This window comes from Physella acuta, unplaced genomic scaffold, assembly GCF_028476545.2.
Source record: "Physella acuta isolate Inbredline_101_S28 unplaced genomic scaffold, ASM2847654v3 ptg000857l, whole genome shotgun sequence".
Lineage (NCBI taxonomy): Eukaryota > Metazoa > Mollusca > Gastropoda > Physidae > Physella > Physella acuta.
The window spans coordinates 68,886-91,706 of record NW_026732374.1 but is presented as its reverse complement, the minus strand read 5'-3'; the positions used below and the strand labels follow the sequence as shown (position 1 = coordinate 91,706).

Genomic DNA, 22,821 nt, shown 5'->3' with positions numbered 1-22,821 from the left:
ACATCATTTATTATTTTAACTTCATTAAGAAGATTTGTTATTTTTTACTCATTTAAAAAAATTAAATTATTTTTATTTATTAAAACAAACAGTTTGTTAATTCAATTAGATCATTGCTAAATTTTACTTTGGTAAAAGTGATTGTTTAACATCCCTGACAAGAGGAGCATATAAATAGTTTTTATGTGAATAAAAAGGTCGATGTATGTTGCATTAAGAAAAAAATAAAATGAAAACAAAGATCTACCTTAAGAACTTTACATTACACATTAAAAACATAAGGCTTCATAATTAGGGGAACAATGAACGAAGTGTTTTATTTAGTTTTTGTTTATTCTTTTACAAATTTTAGTTCACTTTTTTAAACTTTATAATTAAAAACTGTTGGTTAAGTGAAGTTCAATAAAGCTTTTGAAAAATAAATAAAATAACTGAGTAAAATTTTCAATCATACCCAGTCCTTGCTGACAGTGGCATTCAAAAACGCATCAGCAATGGAGCTAGGAATACCCTGTTTGTTGATAAGAAAATCTGATGCAATGCTCCCATCTTGTAGCAGATCAGCAAAGGTTAAAACCACTGGAATGTCAAATATTTAAAATTCAAAATACCGTTAAAACCACTGGAATGTCAAATATTTAAAATTCAAAATACCGTTAAAACCACTGGAAATTCAAATATTTAAAATTCAAAATGCAGCTTGCTTTATTAGTGTCTACTATTAGTGATAATATTCACCCAAAGAGCCTCTTTTTCAAATTTTAATAATTATCATTAAAAAAAAAAACTAAAATATTGAGAAAAATACTTAAAGTAAAAGCGAAACTTGTGAGAAAATTAACATTTGTTTAAAAATAAATAATAAAAAAATAACTAACCTTTTTCAGTAGAGTTAATGGAATCTATGATGAAATCCATGATTGGATTTATTCTTGGATCAGCTAACATATTTTGAACTGGTGGTGTTTGCATGAATCCTAGAAGATCTTTGGTAAACATTAATGTCCTGCAATAAAGTTAAAAATTAAATATTTATAAAAGAAGTAAGCAATCATTTTTTAATTTGAAATGAGATGCATTGTTCTACAATGAACACCATTTTTTCTGATGTTTAAAGGTTTTAGTCACATGTATAAACTAACATATTCATTAGGCCTGTATTTTGTATAGTGCTTATTGTTTATCAATACACTTATTTATGTACATCTTTCAATGCCAGAATAATTAATCCTAAACCTAAATACTGCACTAACATTAAACCTAAATCCTCATGATTATGGGTTGTACAGGATAACAGCCAAAATGAAATGTATCGTTAAAGATAATTACTACAATTGACTAATTTTGATATACCTGTAAAATAAGTCTAAAAACGTACTTGCTAAAAGATCCTAACATGTCCCTGAAGTTTCCACCAGCCATGGTCAGACATTCAGACATCTGACCTCCATTCACTTCACTGTATGTTAACGTGTGGTTTATCCTCTCCATCAGCCTCATGATGTCATACACAGGAGCAACACAGTCCACAACACCTGAAGGCTCATACAAGCTGTCAATGGTCTAACAGATGAATTGAAAGTAAGAAATGAATCAAGCATATTTTTCAATATAAAAGTATTCTACAGATAATTAATGCAGGCTTACATCATTACTAGTCATATGTATGATAACATTAAATTTTCTTTTTAAAAAAAGCTGAATGTACTATTGTACAAATAAATATTACAGCTTTTGAAACAACGGGAGTTTAAATTACAGTGATAATCACAATAGTACTATGCTGCTGATAATTAAATGTAACAATTACAAAACTTTAAACTCTTTAACTACATAACTTAAACATTAAGCTTTTAAAGGAGCACATATGCATTAAATGAACTACACACCTAGGGATCTCATTTAAATTTTGTAAGATGAAAGCTGTTAGTAGTTCAACTATTAAGATTAGAATGGTTACCTTTTTTATGTCATCAAAGAATCCTAGGTAGGTTATCCTGTCAATCAAGCCTGCTATGTTCACTTCATTGTTGCTGACTAGGATGCATGCTAGCTCATCAAGTTCTAGGGAAAATACATGGCCATTACTATAGACCCTTTAATATCAATCAAGTAAACAACCAATGAGATAAAGGATTTGTTAATTACTCTTTTTTGATGTATACATTTCTGCGTAAATAAAATATTATTTCATAAGAATTTTAAACTAAATAAAAAGTATATTGTCTGTTTTCCATAAATTCCTACACAAAGTCTATAGTCATCAGCAAATTGATTACAAATCATCTATTTGCAATCTAAGAAGAAATACATCACTCACATAATTTCTTTGAGAAATTATTTTTATTTTATACTGTTGGACCAAGTAGATAGTATAATTTAAATCTAAATCCAAACATATCTTAGCTAATTCTGTGTAACTCTTAAGATTAGCCACACAGCTAAGAAAACATACCTGGGATGAGTTTACTTAAATCTGTGACCAAATTCAGGGCAGTGATTGCAATGGAGAGTGACTGCTCAGATCCATAATAACCATCAGTGTTGTTGAGGTACCGAACTAAACTGTTACACATGCCAGTTAGTCTGAGAAAACAAGAGTTGGTGGTTAGGGGAAAATACTAGCAAGATCTATTTGAGAGATTATTAGCAGACTGATCCAAACATGGATAAAAAAAAACATAAAGATAAAAGCTCAATAATAGATGTGAAGTGGCGTGCTATATGAGTCGAGTGCTCAACAGCTCGACTGAAGGTCTCAGGATTGGTTCTTGGATTTGTACTTAAGACTACATGATATTCCTGAGTCCACACAACTCTGATGGGTACCTGACATGTTGAGGAAAGTAAAGGGGCTGGGCGTAGTGCTGACCACACCAAACCTCCAGAATCCGAGGTCAAGAAACAAATGGACTCTACTTCATCTGCCCTAAGAATCATTTTTTAAAATTATTTTTTCAACAATAGTTATTGTGAACTTTAGACTTCATTAGAACATGAAATACTATCAACCATAATGCAATTAAGCACAATGTTATGTCAATTTTTAAATCATATTTATTATTTTAAAATTCAAATACTCTGCACCTAGCTGGCTATAGGTACAAGACTGACCTGTAGCTCTCAGATCCTAGCAGTGAGCTGAGCTTGTCGGCCACTGTTGTCAGCCAGCTTAAACCTGTTGTAGTGTCCACATTCTGCAGACTTTGAGCTGTATCAATAAGGTGTTTGATGGAACTATAGGCAGCCTCCCACACTGAAGTGTTCAATGCTGCGTCAATGTAATCTCCATGGATCAGTTTGTCCAGCTATATATAAACATGTTTACAAAAATTTAATAATTATAATGAGTGGGTTAAAATGATCAATAAACCTGAAGAAAAATAAATAATTTAAATACTGTAGGCAGCAAAAATTAAAAAAAAAAGTTTGAACTCACTTCTACTAGCATCTCTCCAGCATTAAACAGCTGAAGCAGCATCTGAAAACTTGTGCTGTTGCTGAGAACAGCCCTGCACAGGTTTGACTGGACTAAAGCTACATCAGTACCAGTAGGGAAGTCAAAGTATGCTTCAAGTGTGTGGTAGCCATCACACATCTCAGCCCATGCTTCTCTCAGGGTGATGCGGTAAAACTGTAACCAGGAAATAATGTCAATGTTATTGATTTGTATGCAACGCGTGACCTAGGGGTAGAGCGCTAGACTGCTAACCCAAAATGTCTTGTGTTCAAATCCAGATTCAAATCAGTAGAATATCTCTGAGTCCACCCAGCTCTGATGGGTACTTGCTCACGTAAGGGAAAGTAAAAGTGTCTGACCACACTATCCCTTCATATACTGAGATCACAGACACAGGTGAACTCTACTTCACCTGCCCCATGGACCATAAGGTTCAATAAAGGAACTTTATAAAATTGATTTATATATATATATATATATATATATATATATATATATATATATATATATATATATATACTAGCTGCATACCCCTGCTCCGCCACAGGGAATCTTTTTAAATTTATCAACTATGGAACAGAACAAAACTAAACACAAACGAAAACAAACACAACGCCAGCACAAAAACAAAAGGAAACATAAACCCAAAAACAACGCAAACACAAACACAACAAACAAACACAAAAGAAAACACAAATACAATGCAAAAGCAACACAGAAACACAAAAGAAAACACAAACACAACGCAAAGCAAACACAAACCTATAGCGCTAACAGTCTAGCAGTGCAAAATCTAAACCTGCCCGGGCCGCGGGCCGCAAACAGATGCGCCTGATTCAATTTAGTGAACAACTATAAAAACCCCAGCTTTTCCACAAACCGAAAGATAAAAGTAAACATAGGGGACATTTAAGAGTGGCTTCTAAACAGCTATTGTTTAAAAATAACAGTACATTCAGTGTATAAAATAAATAAAGGCAGTATTTGAAATATCAGTGTTTTACCTAACATTTTGCACTTTATCAATCCATGCTAATTATATTATTCCAACAATAATGCCCTTTTGGACATAAGATTTTACATGTACTTTTTTTTTGTTAGCTATTTGAATTTATTTTTAAATTACCTCCCCTGGCATAACTATTAAATAATTTAAATAATTACTTTTTTCGACCCTACTTTTATTAAAATGTATCCACTTTTTCTAAGAATCTAAACGAAAATTATATTTGACATTGATCCGTTTAATATGTTTTAGCAATGTGCTTATATTTAATATTTTCTTTACATTATGCAAAAGTGTAAAAACTGTAGCCACTATAAACTAAATTTAATATACAGACAATGTGATGCATTATACAAGCAGTAAGTCATTCGCTGGGTGCTTTTATTGATCCAAAATAAGGGGTCAGTGGTTGAGTTGGTAACGGAGAAGTTCCAAATATATAGTTACTGACACACTACCAGCAGCCTAATATTATAGATAAAAAGATCAATTTTTACGTTTAACTGTTAAAATACTCTGCGTTGGATGATTCAAACCAGTGGAGCTGTTTACATCTTGCTTTAGTGTAAAGGGCTTTATTCCCACCCCCCTTCCCCTGAATCATCATCCTACTCTATACTTATGTATGCATGGCATTAGCATATGGTGTTTTATTTGAATATTTGCATGGCAATCAAACAGAAATGGTGATGCTTGAAAATCAGCTAAAGAATTTTTTGTTTACTCTTCATAAGATGATGCTTACGATATAATTTCAAAAACATTTTACTACTACATTATGAATTTTAAATCACTTTGTTGCACATATAAATAAACACTTAGATGTTAATAGATTTCTTCTTAATACAAATTCTTTTTTGATACACAGATATTTGGAAAAATTTGTTTTAGAGAATAAAATGAAAAAAATAATTTATACCAAAATAGGATTGATGCTTGTTGCCAACAGCTCTGCGGCACTGTCACCAAACAGCTCTTCAATAATGGAGGAAACTTTATCTGTGTTGGGCAGAATATCCTTGAGTTCTACACCTTGACCTATACATATGACAAATGTTATAACATCTTATTACAATGTTTATACAGTGCATTTTCTTAACAAATTTCAATGATTTCAAGATCCACTAGATCAATAATTAATTTTAAAAAAAGTTTTTTAAATTTAAATTCAAACTTACCAAACTTTGATAAGTTTTCATCTATAAAGCTAATAGAAGCATTGAAGAATTGAAGGAACTGCCTAAACTTAATCCAGTCATCACTTGTCCCAGTTTCACTTTCCAGAAGTTGTAAATAAGAAAACAAGCTGCAAAATATTTTTAAAAGTTTCAAACTTTTAGTCATAATTCATGTTTAGATAACTATTTATAATATCTAAGACAGTTTGGTAAATTTAAATTTTACATTATTAGATACATTAAAATGTCAACTGTTATATAATAGTATTCAATCCATCAAAAACAGTTAAGAGTTTAGCCAATTCTATTTTTGGAATTGTGGTGTTGACTTCATCTTCATCATTTCCTGTTTGTGGCCAAGACACATGGGGCAGGAAGTAGAGTTCATCTGCTACAGAGACCTTGGCATATGAAGAGATAGTGTGGTCAGCACTATGCCCAGCCATCTTTGTTTCCCTAACGTGAGTTAGGTACTCATCAGAGCTGGGTGGGCTCAGGGACGTTCCACTGATTTGAACCTGGATTCGAACTTGAGACTCTCAGGTTAGCAGTCTAGCTCTCTACAGCTAGGCCACGCCGCCCTACTCAATAACTTGAAAACACTGTTTTTGTTTTACCTAAAACAATATAGCTGTAGGATTTATTATTTGTCCACTCACCTGTTGAGTGATTTATCAAACACAGTGTCTTGAATGGCCTCCCATGCCGACTTAACGCTGGTAACCTGGGACTGATTCACTGGGGCTTGTGTGGCTAGACTGGTCAGTCTCTCTATGCTGGACATCAAGTCTATCCAGCCAAAGTTCTGGTCATACATCTGGTCTAATGTTTCAGCCTGGTCAGCTGGGAACATCTGTGAAAGTTGAGAAAATTTTCAAAATCAGTCTCATTTGGAAACTAATAAACATTAAAAACAATCAAATAGCTAAAATTATAAGCCTTTTTTAATTACAATTTTCAATTCATTATTTTAATTTTACTTTAATTAATTTTTCACTAAAGGTATTGTTATGTAATTTTTGAAAACATAACAGAGTAAACTAACAGACAATACATTTTGATTGATATTTTGAAATTTTTCTAAGAAACTTTTACCTTATTTAATAGAACTGTAATTTGTATGTAGGTCAGCCCCATCTCTTTCATCTTCTGCAACATAACACCTGCATCTTGACTCTGGCAGAGCACAGTGTACACCTGTTGCCATGGCACAGGTAACTTCAAGTCAGCTACACCTCTGGTCAGCAATGTTTCCTCATACATGGTGTTATTACAGTTCCCTCTGTGAGTCAGCAAGTAGTTCAACTAAAATAAACACAAAAAATATGATAACATTTTCATAAAATTAAGAAATCCTTGTTTAATGAAAGAATTTCCAGACAAAAAAGTATAAAAATACATGTAAATATATAGAATTTGAAACACCAGAGGCATAGCGACCCCTCTCGTTGCCCGGGACAAACTTTCAATTTGAGGCCCCCCCCCCTATATATTTTTTTATAATTATAGCTCAAACCTGCAGCTAAAATGAGCTTTTAATTTTTTTTTCAAACCCACTTTGGCACCCCTAGGGTCGACGCCCACGCCCCTCGCTACGCCTCTGTGAAACACTAATAGACAAGAGAGTTATAGGTGAAAGGCTAGCAGTTAAGGCATAGATTAGCTTAGTCCAACATAAAGAGGAATCAACATCAGTTTTTCAAGCAAACATAAATATTTGACATTATTTTCCCCTACCTGTGGCTTTAACCAAACTGTCTCCATAACTGAGAACTGCACATCCATGTCTACAAGTGTAGAGAGAACCTCCAGCAATGTCTCAGGGTTGTTGGCTATTGTCTGTAGGGTAATCCCTTTAGCTGAAGCATACATTCACATACATTTACACACTTTTAAATAGATTAACATACATTTACATGCAATAACTCATTTCAAAATACAAATTAATTTACTATTTAAAATATTGTGTTAAATTAAACAAGCCAATGTTGAGTATTCTTATGTTGATATATGCGGTAAACAATATACATTATTAAAAAAATTAAATGATTCTCAAATAGTTTTACACACCAATTTTTTAAAAATTACTTTTTGGTTTTCCATTTATTTTACCCTTTACACTTGAATGCAGTATTTATTTTTGAAGATAAACTTTTGGCAATAAAAATTGATTTATAAAATATCTGTTTGTACTGCTTAAAAGCCAAATGGAGTGAAATTCCTTAAGGAAATTTAAATGCCAACCTTTCAAAGCATCTAATATGTTGACCACTGGCATAACAGCGAAGGTGTTGATTCCAGACAAGGCTTGAACAACATCTTGTGCTTGATGCAGGGGGCCCTCTAATGCAATGCCAAACAGCTTCATCAGTCTAATGATTCTGGAAACACAATACAATCATTTAGATTTCAATGACACTTATATTCTGGAAACACAATACAATACAGTTAGATCTCAATGATACTTATATTGAAACCATTATTCTTCAAGATAAATGAACTTAATTTAAATTTCTTAACCAGTTGTGACTATTTTTTACACCAGCAGTGCCTGCATCTGATGAGCAGATTATAGCAAGTATAACTGTTTTTAACAACAATTTGATTGACAGATAATACTCAAAACAGCTATAAACAAAATCTAAGACAATGCAACACAAAAAAAAAACCTACTGATTTGCAGTGAAAAACAAACTTACAGTTGAGGATTTGTTGCTATGTTTTTGAAGGCATCCAAAGAGAAATTAAAACTGCCAGTTAGGCTATTGCTAACAGTTAGTGACTTGTTTGCCAGGTCAGTGATGGTGTTTGTGAACTCTTCAACATTGGAGATAAACTTTTCATAGTTGGGAGAAGTGGTATTAGCTGTCCAGATGGCAGTCAGCTGAAATAGAATAGATTTTTATTTTAAAATGAATAAAACAAATTCAAAGAGATCTTAATTCAACATTTATCTCTTTATATATAGCGCTTATCAAATTTAAATTATTTAACTTAATCTTTCTGATACAGAATACTCATTAAGTGGCAGCTTATGTATATTACTGATTTTAAAAAATATATTTTTTTATTTTAAATTTTGTTAAATTATGCAAAGTATAAATTTATTAAACTAACTTATAAATATTTTTTTATGTTTATTTTAAAAACTATAATTAGAGGTAATATCAAAGAAATCTCAAACCTCATTTTGGATGTAGTCGTAGCTGACAAAATTGAGAACCTCCTTTTGGAGAGACTCTGTGAGCACAGAACACACCAGTGTAGACAGATCTGACACAGCTTGCCCTGGTGGGTAGGTGGCACCTAACTCAGCAGACAGCTGGTCTGGTTGTTTACATAGCAGCTCCAGTCTTGTGCTGTTTGTGAATATCTGTAGCATCTGTGGGAAAAGGATGGTCTTTTGTAGGTAAAGTTAAAAAAAATTCATTTGTAGGTTAATTTCTAAATTTTCATTTGTAAGTCAAGTTCTAAATTTCTAAATTTTCATTTGTAAGTCAAGTTCTAAATTTCTAAATTTTCATTTGTAAGTCAAGTTCTAAATTTCTAAATTTTCATTTGTAAATGAAGTTCTAAATGTTCATTTGTAGGTCAAGTTAAAATTTTCCCATTGTGGGTCAAGTTTATAATTTTCATTTGTAGGTCAGGTGCAGAATTTTCATTTGTAGGTCAAGTTTAAAATAAAGATAAATGAATTTAATAGAAATCTATTTCAAAAGATTAGCTATTTATTGAAAACATCTGGAATACATCTCAATACAGCCTATTTTATTCTAGAGTAATAAAAACACTATAAATTAAGCCATTTTGAAGCAATGTTTTCAAGAACTTGCAAATTTTACTTTAAAAAATTTAAATCAATTAGAAGCACTTTATCTGAGAATGCAAGTGACTAAACAGAGTAGACATATACCAAGAAAGAAAAAAAATGTTAAAATCAGACAAATTTGAAGCTCTCAAGAATTTTTTTTCATACTTAAAGAATTTACATAATAAAAGAAGACCAAACCTTAGGAATTTGAAACTGTCCATCAATCCAGGCCTGAGCAACAGTTTTTCCAAGCCTTACGTAGGTCTCTATCATATTAGACAGGCCATCAGCATCAGTAAGTAGTGAGGACAGACTGATGGTACCATCTAAAATAACACATTAAAAATGTATTGTCTGAAATAACACATTTTATTTTAAAAATACCATCTGTAACTGCAATTAAAAATATATAATTTTCTATAACACACTTTAAAAAAAAAATCTGTATCAACACATTACAAAATATAACCCAAAAAAAATCAATTAATTTTAATTAACTAGCGCTTCTGAAAAACACATTAGAGATATATAAACTAAGATGATAATATAATTTAATATGTATATCATTTATAATACAATATTAAAACATAATCTAATAAAACTATATTGTAAGACAGTTAAATAATTCAGAGATCCTTGGAAGCCCAATTTTTATTGTTTTAGGTTTTACTCTAGTCTATGCATTACAAATCTTTGCTAGAGTTTGCTAGGGTCATGTATGTCTTGTATAATTTAACAGCAGTATTGGTCAGTAAGTAGATTCAGAATACTTCTGAGAAATTATTCAATTTTGTATTTTTTTTTTGAGTAGGCCTACATGTATTCCAGTTACCAAAACTATGGCATTATGGGTTGACTATATCTGTTCAAAACAACAACACAATATTTACTTCTAATTCTTTGCAGTTTTCCAATGATGACACTCATAAACAGGTTGGCGGTGTTGACGGTCTTAGCATAGCTTTGTAGAGAGATGTCATCCATGATTTGTGGGAGCACCAGTTCAGCAATGCTGATAGACCTGGGATATAGCAAAAAACACATCAATTCATCAAATTAAATTATGATAGTTATTACTGATAATTTGTTTAAAGTTAAATTTGAATGGAAATATAGCAAGAAACAAAGGAAAATTATTGCCATTAAATCGAATTTAAGAAGTTAATCTTGATAATTAGTTTTCAATTAATTTTGATTGGAAGAATTCTTGAGAAATTATTGCTTCTTTAGAAGAAAAAATATATAGTTATCTTTAACATTTGATATGGGACAGTATGTTCTGAAAGGGTAACTTAACTTTTTAACAGTTGATGATAGTTATAGTAATTTGTGCATGGTAACAGATACTGATTAAATCTACTTCATCTACCCTGGTAAAAATTTTGCCAGGTACCAGACAGAATGCTGTGCATTACTTTTAAAAAATAACACTTCTCCCTTAATAATTTACACTACAATATTTATCTACAAATGATTGCACAATGAAGCTCTAGACGTGCATGCAGTTTTTTGTTTAAAATATATATCACATTTCACTGGGATAAGTGTGAAAAGAAGAAAAGTGTACATGTTAAATAAAAAAAAAATCATCTCACCAGTTTTTAGAAGAGTCCATCAATTTCTGGGCTATTGATTTCTGCACTGCGTTGAGAACTTCCTGAAAACCTTGCACATTGATGAGGTCAAAGACTTGCCGCGAGCCGTTCTGGTACTGTTTAATAATGTTCTCTATCAAGCTGATGGCCTGGGTCATTTCATCAGCTACACCTGACACATTCAGGCTGCTCTGGGCCAGGTCCATTTCTTGTTGGATGTACTCAAGCTGTAGATGTTTAGTTTTAAGTTACAACCTGCTGTTAAATACTCATTGGCAAAGTTCAAAACATCAACCAGAGAAATGACAAGTCAATGAAAATTTATGAGTAACTTTAATATTACATTTGAGTAAACAAATCTAACAACAGTGGATGAAAAAAAAAATTCAATTGAATTAACCACATGAAAAATTTAATATTTGATAGGTTTTGTGAATAATAGAGAGCAGGGAGCATGACATGATGTAGTGCAGCTAAGCAGTATTACAATATTTTAAAAAATATATAAGTTCATGCCAGCTGCATGAACATTAAACTAAAAATATATTGAAAGGCAAATAGGATTTTTTAAAAATGCTTAAATTACTAAATTCTATAGTAAAGAAATATCTAGTAGGCCCTATAGATCTAAGTATAATTTCTACCATTTGCTTAAATCAAATTACTAAAACTAAATTCTATAGTAAAGAAATATCTAGTAGGCCCTATAGATCTAAGTATAATTTCTACCATTTGCTTAAATCAAAATGACTAAAACTAAATTCAATAGTAAAGGAATATCAAGTGTAGATCTAAATATAATTTCCTCCATTTAAAGATGCAATTTTAAATTTAGATCTTGCCTGTTTGTACAACAAAAAGCCATTAGCCTGCATCATGACAGTTTGCCACAGCAACAAAGACTGGTTAGCTGTGCAGGCGCTCTGCTGAACTTGGTACAAAAGTCTGGCCTCATTCTCTGGCATTTGGAAAGCTTCCCATAGCTGGTCACCACAGACAGCCGCATCAGCAAATGGGTTGGTGACTAGGTAGTACAGCTGTGGATTAATGGATAGGTGGATACATAGTATAGCTTTTGATCAATGGATAGGTCACTAGGTAGTATAGCTGTGGATCAATTGGATAAGTGACTAGGTAGTACAGCTGTGGATTAATTGGATAAGTGGATACATAGTATATAGCTGCTGATCAATGGATAGGTGACTAGGTAGTATAGCTGTGGATTAATGGATAAGTCACTGGGTAGTCAATGGGTTGGTGACTAGAGGTAGTATAACTGTGGATCAATTGGATAGGTGTATAAATAGTATAACAGTGGTACAATAGGTAGGTGGTTACATAGTATAACCGGATCCATTGGATAAGTGGCTACATAGTAGGCCTATAATTGATGAACAATTGGATAGGTGACTACATTATATAACCATGAAACAGTTGGTTAGTTGACTACCTTGCATAACTGTGGAACAATTGGATAGGTGACTACACAGTAGACCTATAGTTGGCAATCACTACTATGTAGATAATGTAATTTTAGACCAGATATAATTAGATAAATGATTACATGTTAGATTCATTTATAAAAACTATTCAAATAGACCTACAGAAAAAAAAGTTTCTTTGTCAATGACTGTAACTAATAAGTTGGTGCTATAATTTTACATTACTTACCTCCCTGACGTCTAAGGTAGAGTGTACTAAGCCATCCAGTATATGAGGATCATTCAGTATAGGGTTTAAAATTCTACCAATTTCAGTGTTGTTTAGTAGAGCAGCCACTGATATAGGAACATCTGTAAAATTTTCATTTTACACTTTTATAATTTAAATGTTGACTGATATTTAGCTAAGACATTTAATTAATAATAAGTAATGATACAATTCATCAAAAAATATTTCATGAAAAATTTAACCTTTTACTGTATATACTAAATATAAGAATTAAAACTATAAAAGTAAAGTGTTTTCCAAAACTGCCTTTCACAATAAGAATAATTCATTGTGCAAAATTGAATATGATAAAATTGTTTCATTTGAGGTTCATGGTTAGGCTCGTACCTTGAATAGATTTTAGAAAATTGTTAAAGCTGTTCAGATAAGCTTGGGTGAACTTGAGTGCAGCTGTCAGTGATTTAATCTCTGTCAAGTTCTGCATGTCGTGCAGCAGTTGGTTTAATCTGGAGAAGATTAAGACATTTTAAATAATTAAGTTAGTTATACAAACTATACTTCTACTTTATCTGCCCAATGCAGTTAGGTCTAAAGAGGATTCTTTACTTTATTTTGACCAATTTCCCTAAAGTGACCCACTTCCCACTTGATAACAAACCAACATCCCTAGAGTGACCTACTACAAAAAAGTGGCCATATCCTCTACACAAACAAAATCCCATATCTTCCTAATATAAAAAACCCAACTATAGTTAAAATAATCCTTAACAAAAATATATCAACATATGGTTACTAACATTTTAAAATTATTTTATGTCTAAGCATATACAATAACTCCACACTTACATAGAAACAGAAAAGGGCAGATAATCAGCACTAACAGCACCCTGAATGTTGGTAAACTGACTGTTCAACTCTTCTAAAAGTCGTGTGACATTGACCCTAAGGATATCACCGAGGTCATGGTCCTTGAAGAAAATAGAATCTATTTTTGTTAGGTTGGTTATATGTTCCAGTGTTAGCTGTACTTGACTGGCAAATCTCTCCACATCAAGAGCTGTCCCAGCATTCCATGCTGTCATAACCTGTCAGTAAAAAAATGTAAATCTTTTGATACAGAAACCTGATATGTTTAATTAGTTATTTAATGCTTCTCTTACTTGAGCTTATTAGGAACAATTATAAAAACTATGAGATACCAAAGGAAATTAAGTTTGTTTTTTAATATTTTTTGGTATTAAAATAAGGAAATTGTCAATTTATTTTTAATATTTATCAAGGATACTTTAAAATAAACCACCTCAATACCTCATTTCCAAGGGAATTAACTCTGAAAGTTTCCTTCAGCTTCTCTGAGATTGGACCAAAGTCTAACCCACATAATACATGTAAAAGGGAGTTAATGTTGACATCCTCTCTGACTTGAAATATTTGATTGAATTTTGTGTTGTTGCATGCCAGTTGGGCCATCAGTGCTGGGCTTTGGATGATCTGTATGAACATGTCCACCTACAGAAGCAGATGGTCAGATAAAAGATATCATCATAAAAGTCATATGTTAAATTATTGTAGGTCAATGCAGTATCATTTTTAGTTTTTTTAACAGTAGGACTAGAGATTGGGTTAAAAAAAAATTCCTCTTTAGACCTAGCAATCCATTGGGCAGGTGGAGTTGAGTTTGTCTGTTTCTTGACCTTGGCATATGAAGGAATAATGTGGTCAGCACTATGACCAGCCAACTTTGTTTTCCCTAACATAAGGGATTGGGTTAGGCTATGGTTAATGCCAGGGTTATACTTGGGCCCTTAGCAAACAAATAGCCTTCATAAGACTTGTATGTATTAAAAGCTTCAACTTTTCTTTTAATAAACTGAACATTTTTAACATAAAGTCAGGAAGATAATTTTTAAATAAGTTGTAACAGAAGTTATACATTAGCTTTTTTTTAAAAAGACAAAAAAAATATCATAAAACATCATAAATTAACTAAATTGATTAGCTTGTGCACCATATTTTAAACACATTTTTAAGCATTCTGTTACCCACCTCTGCAGGTTTCAACTGCACAGCAAACAATCCACTCACTGGGTCCGGCTTGACATCCAGCACACCGTTTACCACAGAAACAAATTCTGGTACATCAGAGAACAGCGAGGCCAGGTCCAGTTGTCTGTTCTGTAGTTTTGTTCTAGCCATCAATTCATTCAGTAAATCCAACAGCACGCCGGACACCCGCAACACACCAGAGAAAGATTTTGTGAAGGTGGCGTCATTGATAAAAGCTTGCTGGAGAGTGTTGTATGCCTTTAGCATTGACCAGAGTCCGGTAGTGTTTGTGTAAGACACTGCTAGTTTTTCTAGAACAGCATCAGTGTTAATCATAGGTGGGCTGGATATTAGAGCCTTGATGTTGTCTACAACAGCATAAACTTTCTCAACAACTTTTCCCCAGTCTTGAGATTGTACAGGGTTATGTCCCAGAGCTTCCAGCATTGTCTGCAGGTTGTAGTTTTCTTGAAGTTTATCCAGCATTGGTGCCACATTGTCCTGGCAGACAGCAGCGAACAGACCAGAAGTGCTGAAGCTGGATGGAAGCTGCAGGATCTCCCTCCATGGATCTACACTACAGAAGTCTTGTTTCCTGGTGCCTGACAGCAGAAGTTCAACCAGTTTGGTCAGGTTGTTCACAGGTGCAAGCATTACAGCCTCCAGAGTGCTCTGGTCAAGCCCTAGGGCACTAAATAAAGATCTGAGAGCTGGTATTTTTTCTAGGACATTCCCAAAGGTCAAGGTATTTCCTTGTAAAGCAACTAAGTTTTCATTGATGATGTCGAGTAGAGAGTTGAGGATAGCACCAGCTTGTTTGAACTCATCCATCTCTAGCAGAGGTCCAAGCTGTCTGATGATGCTCTCTAGCCTGAAGTTTAAAAGAAAATACAAAACTTCAGTAGAATAGATTTTTTAAATGCATTTATATCTTTACATGTCATGAGAGGTTTTAGAATAGAGCTATCAACATCAAAGTCTCTTGACTCAAATCTGCAACTTTTTACGGCTGAAAGTATAATAAGATATGCTCAAGTGCTGGGATGGGAATTGAATTCAAAACTTTGAAGTTACCATACTACCCACTAAACTATATCTTTTTTTATACTTTTTAAATACATTAAAAATATATTCTAAAATTTAACAAATTCAGTGGTTAAAAACTAACTAGTTGATTGTCACATTGCATAAATATTTTTAAAATGAAACTATTTGGATTTTCATTCTTAAATTATCTATTTTTAATAAGATAGCACTATTTAAGTTATTTATATTAGTCCTATGTTTCCCAAAGTACTTACTGATTTTTGGTCATTAGGCCATCTTGCAGTGGTTGTATACTGTCTTGCAACAAATGTTCCCAATAGGACCTGTCCATCAGTTGCTGCGGGAGGTCAACATGAGGTGGGTCTTTCAGCCATTTGTCATTTATCAGGAAAATCATACGACGGAACTTCTCTTGTAGCTTACTCCAGTCTAATTTTTCTGTTCCTTCAACCTGAAATAGCACAGTTTAATATTAATATTTTAGATATTTATAACAATCTGAAATTTTACATTTAATATAAATATATGAGATATTAACAAACAATTACTTTAAAAATTAATGATAGAGTAACTCTTTCATTTTTATACATTGTAGAAGTTGATTTGAAAAAAAAATTATCATACCACTCTTTCTAGCTTTTGTATGTCAAAAAATGTATCAAACTGGTCCATGAAGTTATTGATGTCTATAGCACAAAAAGCTGTTTTGATCTCTTGCAGGTCTATGTTCCTACTTTTTGGTACCACCAGATACTTAGAAGCTGATGTGCTAGGGTTACAGAAATCTTCTAATGCTGATCTATTGTAAAACAGTGTCAGGAACTGTGGATAAATTAAAAAGTTTAATTTTTTATAACACAAGTCATCACATTGAAAATATCAACAACTTTTTAAAGAATTATATATATTAAGCAGTTAATAAACTCAAGTATGTAAATTTATAACCAAAAAATTATTTCTTAAATTTTTAATAAAAATATAATGAAATGGATTTCAATATTTAAAAAAAAAGAAGGAAATATTGTTTCAAATTTATAAAATGACTGCTGATTAACTTGAGTTGGAAAAAAGTTCTTACATTTTCTGAAGTGATGGATGAGATGAAGACATCAATCACATTTGGCATCTGAATAAACTCAAGCAACTTCTGCATGGCTGTCCACCTACCAACCAGATCTACAGCCCCAATACTGCTCTCTGAAACACAAAGAGTTCTGGCTGATTATTATTTCTTTATAACCTTGTTTATATCTTTCTATGGGAAGTTGTAAAACCAGCTACAACATATAAGCCTATGTATGGCAATATTTAAGCCTATTAGGAACTGAATTCTGGACTTTTGGGATAAAGATATGCAGTCTGCCACCTGACAACACCCCGCTCCCCCCCTCCCATGTAGTCCTACTTATGTTATATTCATGTGCCGAACCTCTTATGCCTTATAGTTATACCTCACACGTAATTTGGGCTAGACCTAGTAGTGATAAAACAATCCTTTCATTTGATCCTTTTAAACTGAGTGGATCTATGGCTATATAATTAGCTTAATGACAGCTAAAACATGATAAATAATAAGAAAAAAAATTAAACTGCAATGCCTCTCAGCCTGAGTACAGCATTATAAAAAAAATAATTAAAAGATAATTTAGACTAAATAAGCCTACTGCAAATAAAAAAAAAGGTTAAAAAAAAGGTTAGGATGAAACCATGAACACTTACTGTTCTCTAAAGAAAGTACAGCATCCAGCAAGTTATCTGTTATCTCTCCCACATACAACAATGGCTTCAGCTGTGCAGCAGTGTCTGGCCTTTCTGACAAACTACCAATCAGCTCAAAGATACCATCCAAGTACCTGACAAAAAGTTATATAATTTTAAAATTATATTTTAACATTAGTATGTAGTAATGAATTTTAAAAGTATCATAATCTCTAACCCATTACAGACTTGTAAAAAACAACAACAAACAGCAGTGTTGATAAGCAGTGCATGGTTGCTAAAAGTCTTGATTTGAAAGTAAAAATGACTGGAAACAGAGCTGATCACACTATTCCTTTAAATGCTGATGTCACAAAATACAGTAGCTCTACTTCATCTTCCTTATTGACCATTAGGGTTCACAGGGTACTTTATTTTTAAGCTGTATAATCTCTACCCATTCCTTTAGCATTTACCTTGAGTTGAAAAGTACTTTTAGCAACAAAACATAAACAATTACAAAACAGAATAAGTAAGAAGACTTTCAAAGTAATCTCCAAACCATATGGTTTTGAAAGATCCCTTAACAACAAAGCCAAAAAAGTTAACAAAGCTTACATGAGAGGGCTATTAAAAACTGTGTAATCTCCAACCCATCTCTGCAATCTACTGATGACCTGTGTCCATAAAGAGACATTAAGGAACTGTTCTGTCATGCTCACTCCATTTTGTAGCTTCTGAACAATTTTGTCCACTTTATCTATGATTGTCATTAGATTAGTGTTGTCGTTGGGGGATCCACTGATCTGTAATTCAATGTTTGATTGGTTCTTATCTTAGCCTTACGACAGTACACATAATGGTAGTAATTTAAAAGTTTGTTCCACAATATTTAGGGTTAGGTTTAGAGCTAAAGTTTCTTTATCAACAAAACAGCAGGAAGTTCTATGGATAAGTTTAAAGAATTTCTGTAAAAATTTAACATGCAGAAAAAAATAAGATATTTTTTAGGTTAATTATAAAAACAATCTCTTCATTCAACATTTTAAATTAAAAATGTGTAGACCTTACATTTTAAAAGTAATAGACTAAAATAGTTACAATATTTTTGTATAATCCATTTTTAAATTTCAAATTAAAACACGAAAATAACATGTAGTAAAATAGTAACAAAACAAAATTACTATGTTCTCAAGGTTCTTTGCTGTCTTGTAACTTGCAAGCTGTTCTTCTACTTGAGTAAAGTTCAAATGACAAAGGTCATTGATCCAGGTCTTGAGGTCAAAGGTTGAACCAGGTGATAGGCTGAACATTTCCAGGGGGTCAGTTCTACAGAAAGATTCCAAACTCACCAGTGCCACCGCCCTGCTTGGCAACTGTAACAACAAAAATCATTAAGTAATTACAGGTTTGTATTTGTGGCTACTCCTAATTGGAGCTACACATTCTCTATACAAATATAGTATCAATGCTGAATGGCTGGACTGGCTAAGTAAAGATTCCACTCTAGACTTTAGACCTTGCGATCCATTGGGCAGATGAAGTAGAGTTCATGTTTCTTGACCTCATCATATGAGGGGATAATGTTCAGCACTATGCTCAGCTGTAGTTACTTTCCCTAATGTGGATCAGATACCCATCATAGCTGTGTGGACCCAAAAAACTTTCTAAGAGAGCCTTAATACTGTCTAAAATGGTATTAGCCTTTGCAACAGCTTTTTGTAATACAACTACATGATAGTGTGTGCCAATGGAGAGTCTAAGTTTAGAGAAATGTATGTACTGGAGCCAGTGGTGGACTGCCTGTGTCCAAAAGGCCTGGGGAATTTTTAATTGGGGCCCCAACCCCAGATAAAAAAATTTCATAGTGCATTTTTTCCAAATTAAAACCTAATGATCATCCTCAACTTGGTGGAAATTCATTCGACAAAATTTTTTTTTTAAATATCAGAGCACTAATTGGCCTCGTACAGCTCCATTTGTGAGGGCCCACAAGGAGTTTTTCCAGGGGGCCTACCGGGTTTTTTTTCTGGTAGACCGGCAGGCCAGTCCACCCCTAACTGGAGCACCAAAATATGTCACAGGTTAATCTCATAGATCTTAACATGAAATTATGTTGTAAAAAGTTTAAATGTAGCGTACCTTGTCAGGGTGGAACATAGATGTATACAGTAGAGTTTCAAGCAGTTCTGGGGCCTGGTTGGCCATCTTGAATAGCTGCTTCAGAACTGGGATGCTGTTGTAGGCTTCACTGATAGAAGATGCTGGAAAAAATCACAAACTATCAAGTACAATCAGTTTATTTATTTTCCTCAGGTGTCATTACAAGTAAATTCCCTTTCAGATCTGATGGTCCAGAACAGAGGCATAGCTAGGGGAGGGCGGGTGGGGCAGTGGCCCCGGGCGCCGACCCAAATGGGGAGCTAAAATGACCAGGACCAGCATGAATAACTATAGCCTGTATATAAATGGAAGGGGGTGGGGGCGAAAATTGATAGTTCGCCCCGGGCGCCGGGATGTGTCGCTACGCCTTTGGTCCTGAAAGTAGATCTATTATAGACTCTACAACATTAGAATGGGAAATGACTCTGGTGTCAGCACTGCACCCAGTTGTCCTTACTTTTGTGACTCAGGTACTCAGTAGGGCTGAGTGGATTCAATGACCTTAACATAAAGTATTCTCAAGACATTTGGTTTAGACATTGTGGGCTCTACTACTTGACCATGCCATTCCATGTTTTGAATCTTTTATCCATATAATGGAATAATAACATAATGGTAGACACTAACATTTGGAAGATTCTTTACCAATTGGAATGACTACACAATTGTTAATAGTCTAGCATTTTGAAAAATGCAATGACTTACAATTGAGAACCATGAAAACCTCATCCACCACAACATCAGTGATTGCCATAGCTTTGTTGTAGGCTGATTTGAGTTCTGGACTCATCTCAGCCAGAGGTCCAAACACCAGCTCAAATATGTCCACTAGGGTGTTGGTGTCTCTGTGAGAAAAAAAGTAGCATTTATAGCATAAAAGGTAGGGTTGGCAAGTACTGAAGAGGTATGCTGCTAAGTACTAAATATGTAGGTTTGGAATTACATTGAATGTTAAGGGCAAGTAGAGAACATGCTTTATACATTTTTAAAAAAAATATGTAAACAAAATTAATTTTTTCTTCTTACTTTTTCAATATATTTATAGACGCAAAATTAACATAATATTTTAAATATAAAATATATAAACTAAAAGATATGATATAACACTGACAAGACATTTTAGAATAGAATAGATGTACTATGTCACTACATTTTGACTAGAATAAAATGCAAAATTAACAAGGTATTTCAACTAGCTATTTTACTGACAAGACTATTAAATAGTTATGATGTAGTTATGAAGAGTAGTATTAAAACATTCCTATAAAAGGTAAATACAAATGAAATTAGACAGGGCCTACTATAAGCAAATTACTTCCCTTATTTAGCTGTCATCACAATCAAAGAAGATAGATATAGTAATAAAACAGATAGTGTTAGTTACCTCACAAATTAAAGACATAAATACTATAGCATTTCGACCCTAGGTCTTCATCAGCACACAACAGTGTGGTTACAGATTAGACACAAAAGACAAACAGTAATACAATTTTGGACATAAAACAACAAAATACATGTGAATTTATTTCTATTAAAGGCAAATGTAAATAAATTCTTACTGATATTTCGCAACTGCAGTTGGGGACCATTTCTCCACCCTCTGCCACATTGTCTTCCATGCTGTTTCACTGAATATTCTCAAATCTAAGCCAGCAAAACTAGAAGGGTTATCATAGATGTAGCCCAGACTTTGGATGATACGGTTGGCTTGTTCTAGGATTGAACTGGTGTTGACAACATTGTAGTCATTACCTGTGACCTGAATATTGTGAACATTCTGTAGTTAGAGTTTTATTTGTAGCTGGATGTAACTGGTACAAAAGTTTACACATTTTAATAGAAAATAAGTTATTCTATGAGTTTAGCTCATTTTTATATGAGCACATTATCCCTATTTCTTGTCCTAATCCTTACACCATGTTTAGGAAAAAAAACTTGCAACTAGTAAGTATACATTTTTTTTGTGGTAAAATGTTTTCTTATGAGTTTTTGTCAACACTATGTCCAGCCAACTTCAGAGTTGGGTGGACTCAGGGGTTTCTCTGGATCCAAACTGAAGAGTTTGGTGTTAACAGTAATAAGCTTTACCATTCAACCACGCCATTCCCAACCTGATATTACTGAAGTAATAATCCCTGCTAAGTTCTTAAAGTAACTAGTTTTGTAAAAATTTGGCTACTGATATTTCATACGTACAATTGCTTCTATTCTTCTGAACCCTTCAAATGTTGTGATTTCAGTGGCCACCTGACCTATATCAATGCTGCAGATCTGCTGAATGTAACCTTCTAAATCAAAGCTGCTCCCTGGGGGTAGAACTAAAATATCCTGGACACTTGTGCCACAAAATGTGGAGAAGGATTGGAAAGCAGCCACCCAGTTGGCAGTCTGTATGGACAAAAACAATTATTTTCTTTATAGTCTAGGGTATTTATTGATTTTTTAACAATCTTTAAATTGTTAGGTGTATGATGTAAAAAAATATAAAAAATAGCTAGCTTATTTTTAAAATGTTGAATGAAAAAAAAATCTTTATTTTATAGAGTGAAATTAAATTAATTTCAAAACTAGAAAAATAAAATAAAATAAAAATATATGTAGAATAAAATAGTTTGTTATAATTTTGTTGAAATGGTAAATAGAATTAGTTTGATTAGATAAAGCAGATGCTAACTTTGACAGGCTGTGTTAAAGTGGTGTAAATCAAGGTTTCAACCAAATCTGGCATTCCCTCAGCTAGTTTTAGTATGGTCTTCAGGCTTGGGAGATCAGTAAAGGCTGCAGGCAAACCATTGGCTGAAAAATGTAAACTATCGTTTAAGACACAATAGACTACATTGTAACTGATTTTCTGCTTAATAAGTATATAGGGTCATCACTAAATGAGGTCACACCACTGAAGTAGAATGTGGGGGTTCTGACAATATTTTGATAATGGAGGACACGGTCAGAATGCATAACTTGTATTGACTACATTGACTATATATTAGCAGTTATTAGATTTTTAAAAGACTTTTTTGTAGATTGCAATAAAACGCTCAGTAAACATTGCTAAAAACAAACGTTATAAGAGAGGGTTCTGTTTTGATGAAATTCTGAAGAACAGATTTTTAAAAAATCACCCAGCAAGTGTTATGATGATGTCA

General features: G+C 33.1%; 2 protein-coding genes across 2 annotated transcripts in view; both read right to left on the bottom strand.

Moving 5' to 3' along the window:
* LOC131952183 (uncharacterized) overlaps positions 1 to 19,385 on the bottom strand; it is a 51,214-nt gene extending 31,829 nt beyond the window's left edge. The window contains exons 1-31 of the mRNA XM_059314745.1: positions 19,296 to 19,385; positions 18,697 to 18,888; positions 18,131 to 18,318; positions 17,534 to 17,667; positions 16,893 to 17,011; positions 16,439 to 16,636; positions 16,069 to 16,265; positions 14,768 to 15,638; positions 14,030 to 14,230; positions 13,568 to 13,806; positions 13,109 to 13,227; positions 12,722 to 12,843; positions 11,893 to 12,087; positions 11,051 to 11,277; positions 10,346 to 10,476; positions 9,654 to 9,781; positions 8,829 to 9,026; positions 8,344 to 8,528; positions 7,889 to 8,025; positions 7,382 to 7,503; positions 6,740 to 6,949; positions 6,304 to 6,497; positions 5,645 to 5,772; positions 5,386 to 5,504; positions 3,440 to 3,634; positions 3,115 to 3,308; positions 2,456 to 2,586; positions 1,961 to 2,064; positions 1,379 to 1,563; positions 879 to 1,006; positions 455 to 579 (exon numbers count right to left, since the gene is read on the bottom strand). Of these exons, the coding sequence (XP_059170728.1) occupies positions 455 to 579; positions 879 to 1,006; positions 1,379 to 1,563; positions 1,961 to 2,064; positions 2,456 to 2,586; positions 3,115 to 3,308; positions 3,440 to 3,634; positions 5,386 to 5,504; positions 5,645 to 5,772; positions 6,304 to 6,497; positions 6,740 to 6,949; positions 7,382 to 7,503; positions 7,889 to 8,025; positions 8,344 to 8,528; positions 8,829 to 9,026; positions 9,654 to 9,781; positions 10,346 to 10,476; positions 11,051 to 11,277; positions 11,893 to 12,087; positions 12,722 to 12,843; positions 13,109 to 13,227; positions 13,568 to 13,806; positions 14,030 to 14,230; positions 14,768 to 15,638; positions 16,069 to 16,265; positions 16,439 to 16,636; positions 16,893 to 17,011; positions 17,534 to 17,667; positions 18,131 to 18,318; positions 18,697 to 18,888; positions 19,296 to 19,385 (5,706 nt within the window). The remainder of the gene's footprint in view (positions 1 to 454; positions 580 to 878; positions 1,007 to 1,378; positions 1,564 to 1,960; positions 2,065 to 2,455; positions 2,587 to 3,114; positions 3,309 to 3,439; positions 3,635 to 5,385; positions 5,505 to 5,644; positions 5,773 to 6,303; positions 6,498 to 6,739; positions 6,950 to 7,381; positions 7,504 to 7,888; positions 8,026 to 8,343; positions 8,529 to 8,828; positions 9,027 to 9,653; positions 9,782 to 10,345; positions 10,477 to 11,050; positions 11,278 to 11,892; positions 12,088 to 12,721; positions 12,844 to 13,108; positions 13,228 to 13,567; positions 13,807 to 14,029; positions 14,231 to 14,767; positions 15,639 to 16,068; positions 16,266 to 16,438; positions 16,637 to 16,892; positions 17,012 to 17,533; positions 17,668 to 18,130; positions 18,319 to 18,696; positions 18,889 to 19,295) is intronic.
* An 82-nt stretch (positions 19,386 to 19,467) lies between these two features.
* LOC131952182 (uncharacterized) overlaps positions 19,468 to 22,821 on the bottom strand; it is a 38,909-nt gene continuing 35,555 nt past the window's right edge. The window contains exons 36-41 of the mRNA XM_059314743.1: positions 22,350 to 22,471; positions 21,872 to 22,063; positions 21,235 to 21,434; positions 20,381 to 20,520; positions 19,655 to 19,776; positions 19,468 to 19,572 (exon numbers count right to left, since the gene is read on the bottom strand). Of these exons, the coding sequence (XP_059170726.1) occupies positions 19,468 to 19,572; positions 19,655 to 19,776; positions 20,381 to 20,520; positions 21,235 to 21,434; positions 21,872 to 22,063; positions 22,350 to 22,471 (881 nt within the window). The remainder of the gene's footprint in view (positions 19,573 to 19,654; positions 19,777 to 20,380; positions 20,521 to 21,234; positions 21,435 to 21,871; positions 22,064 to 22,349; positions 22,472 to 22,821) is intronic.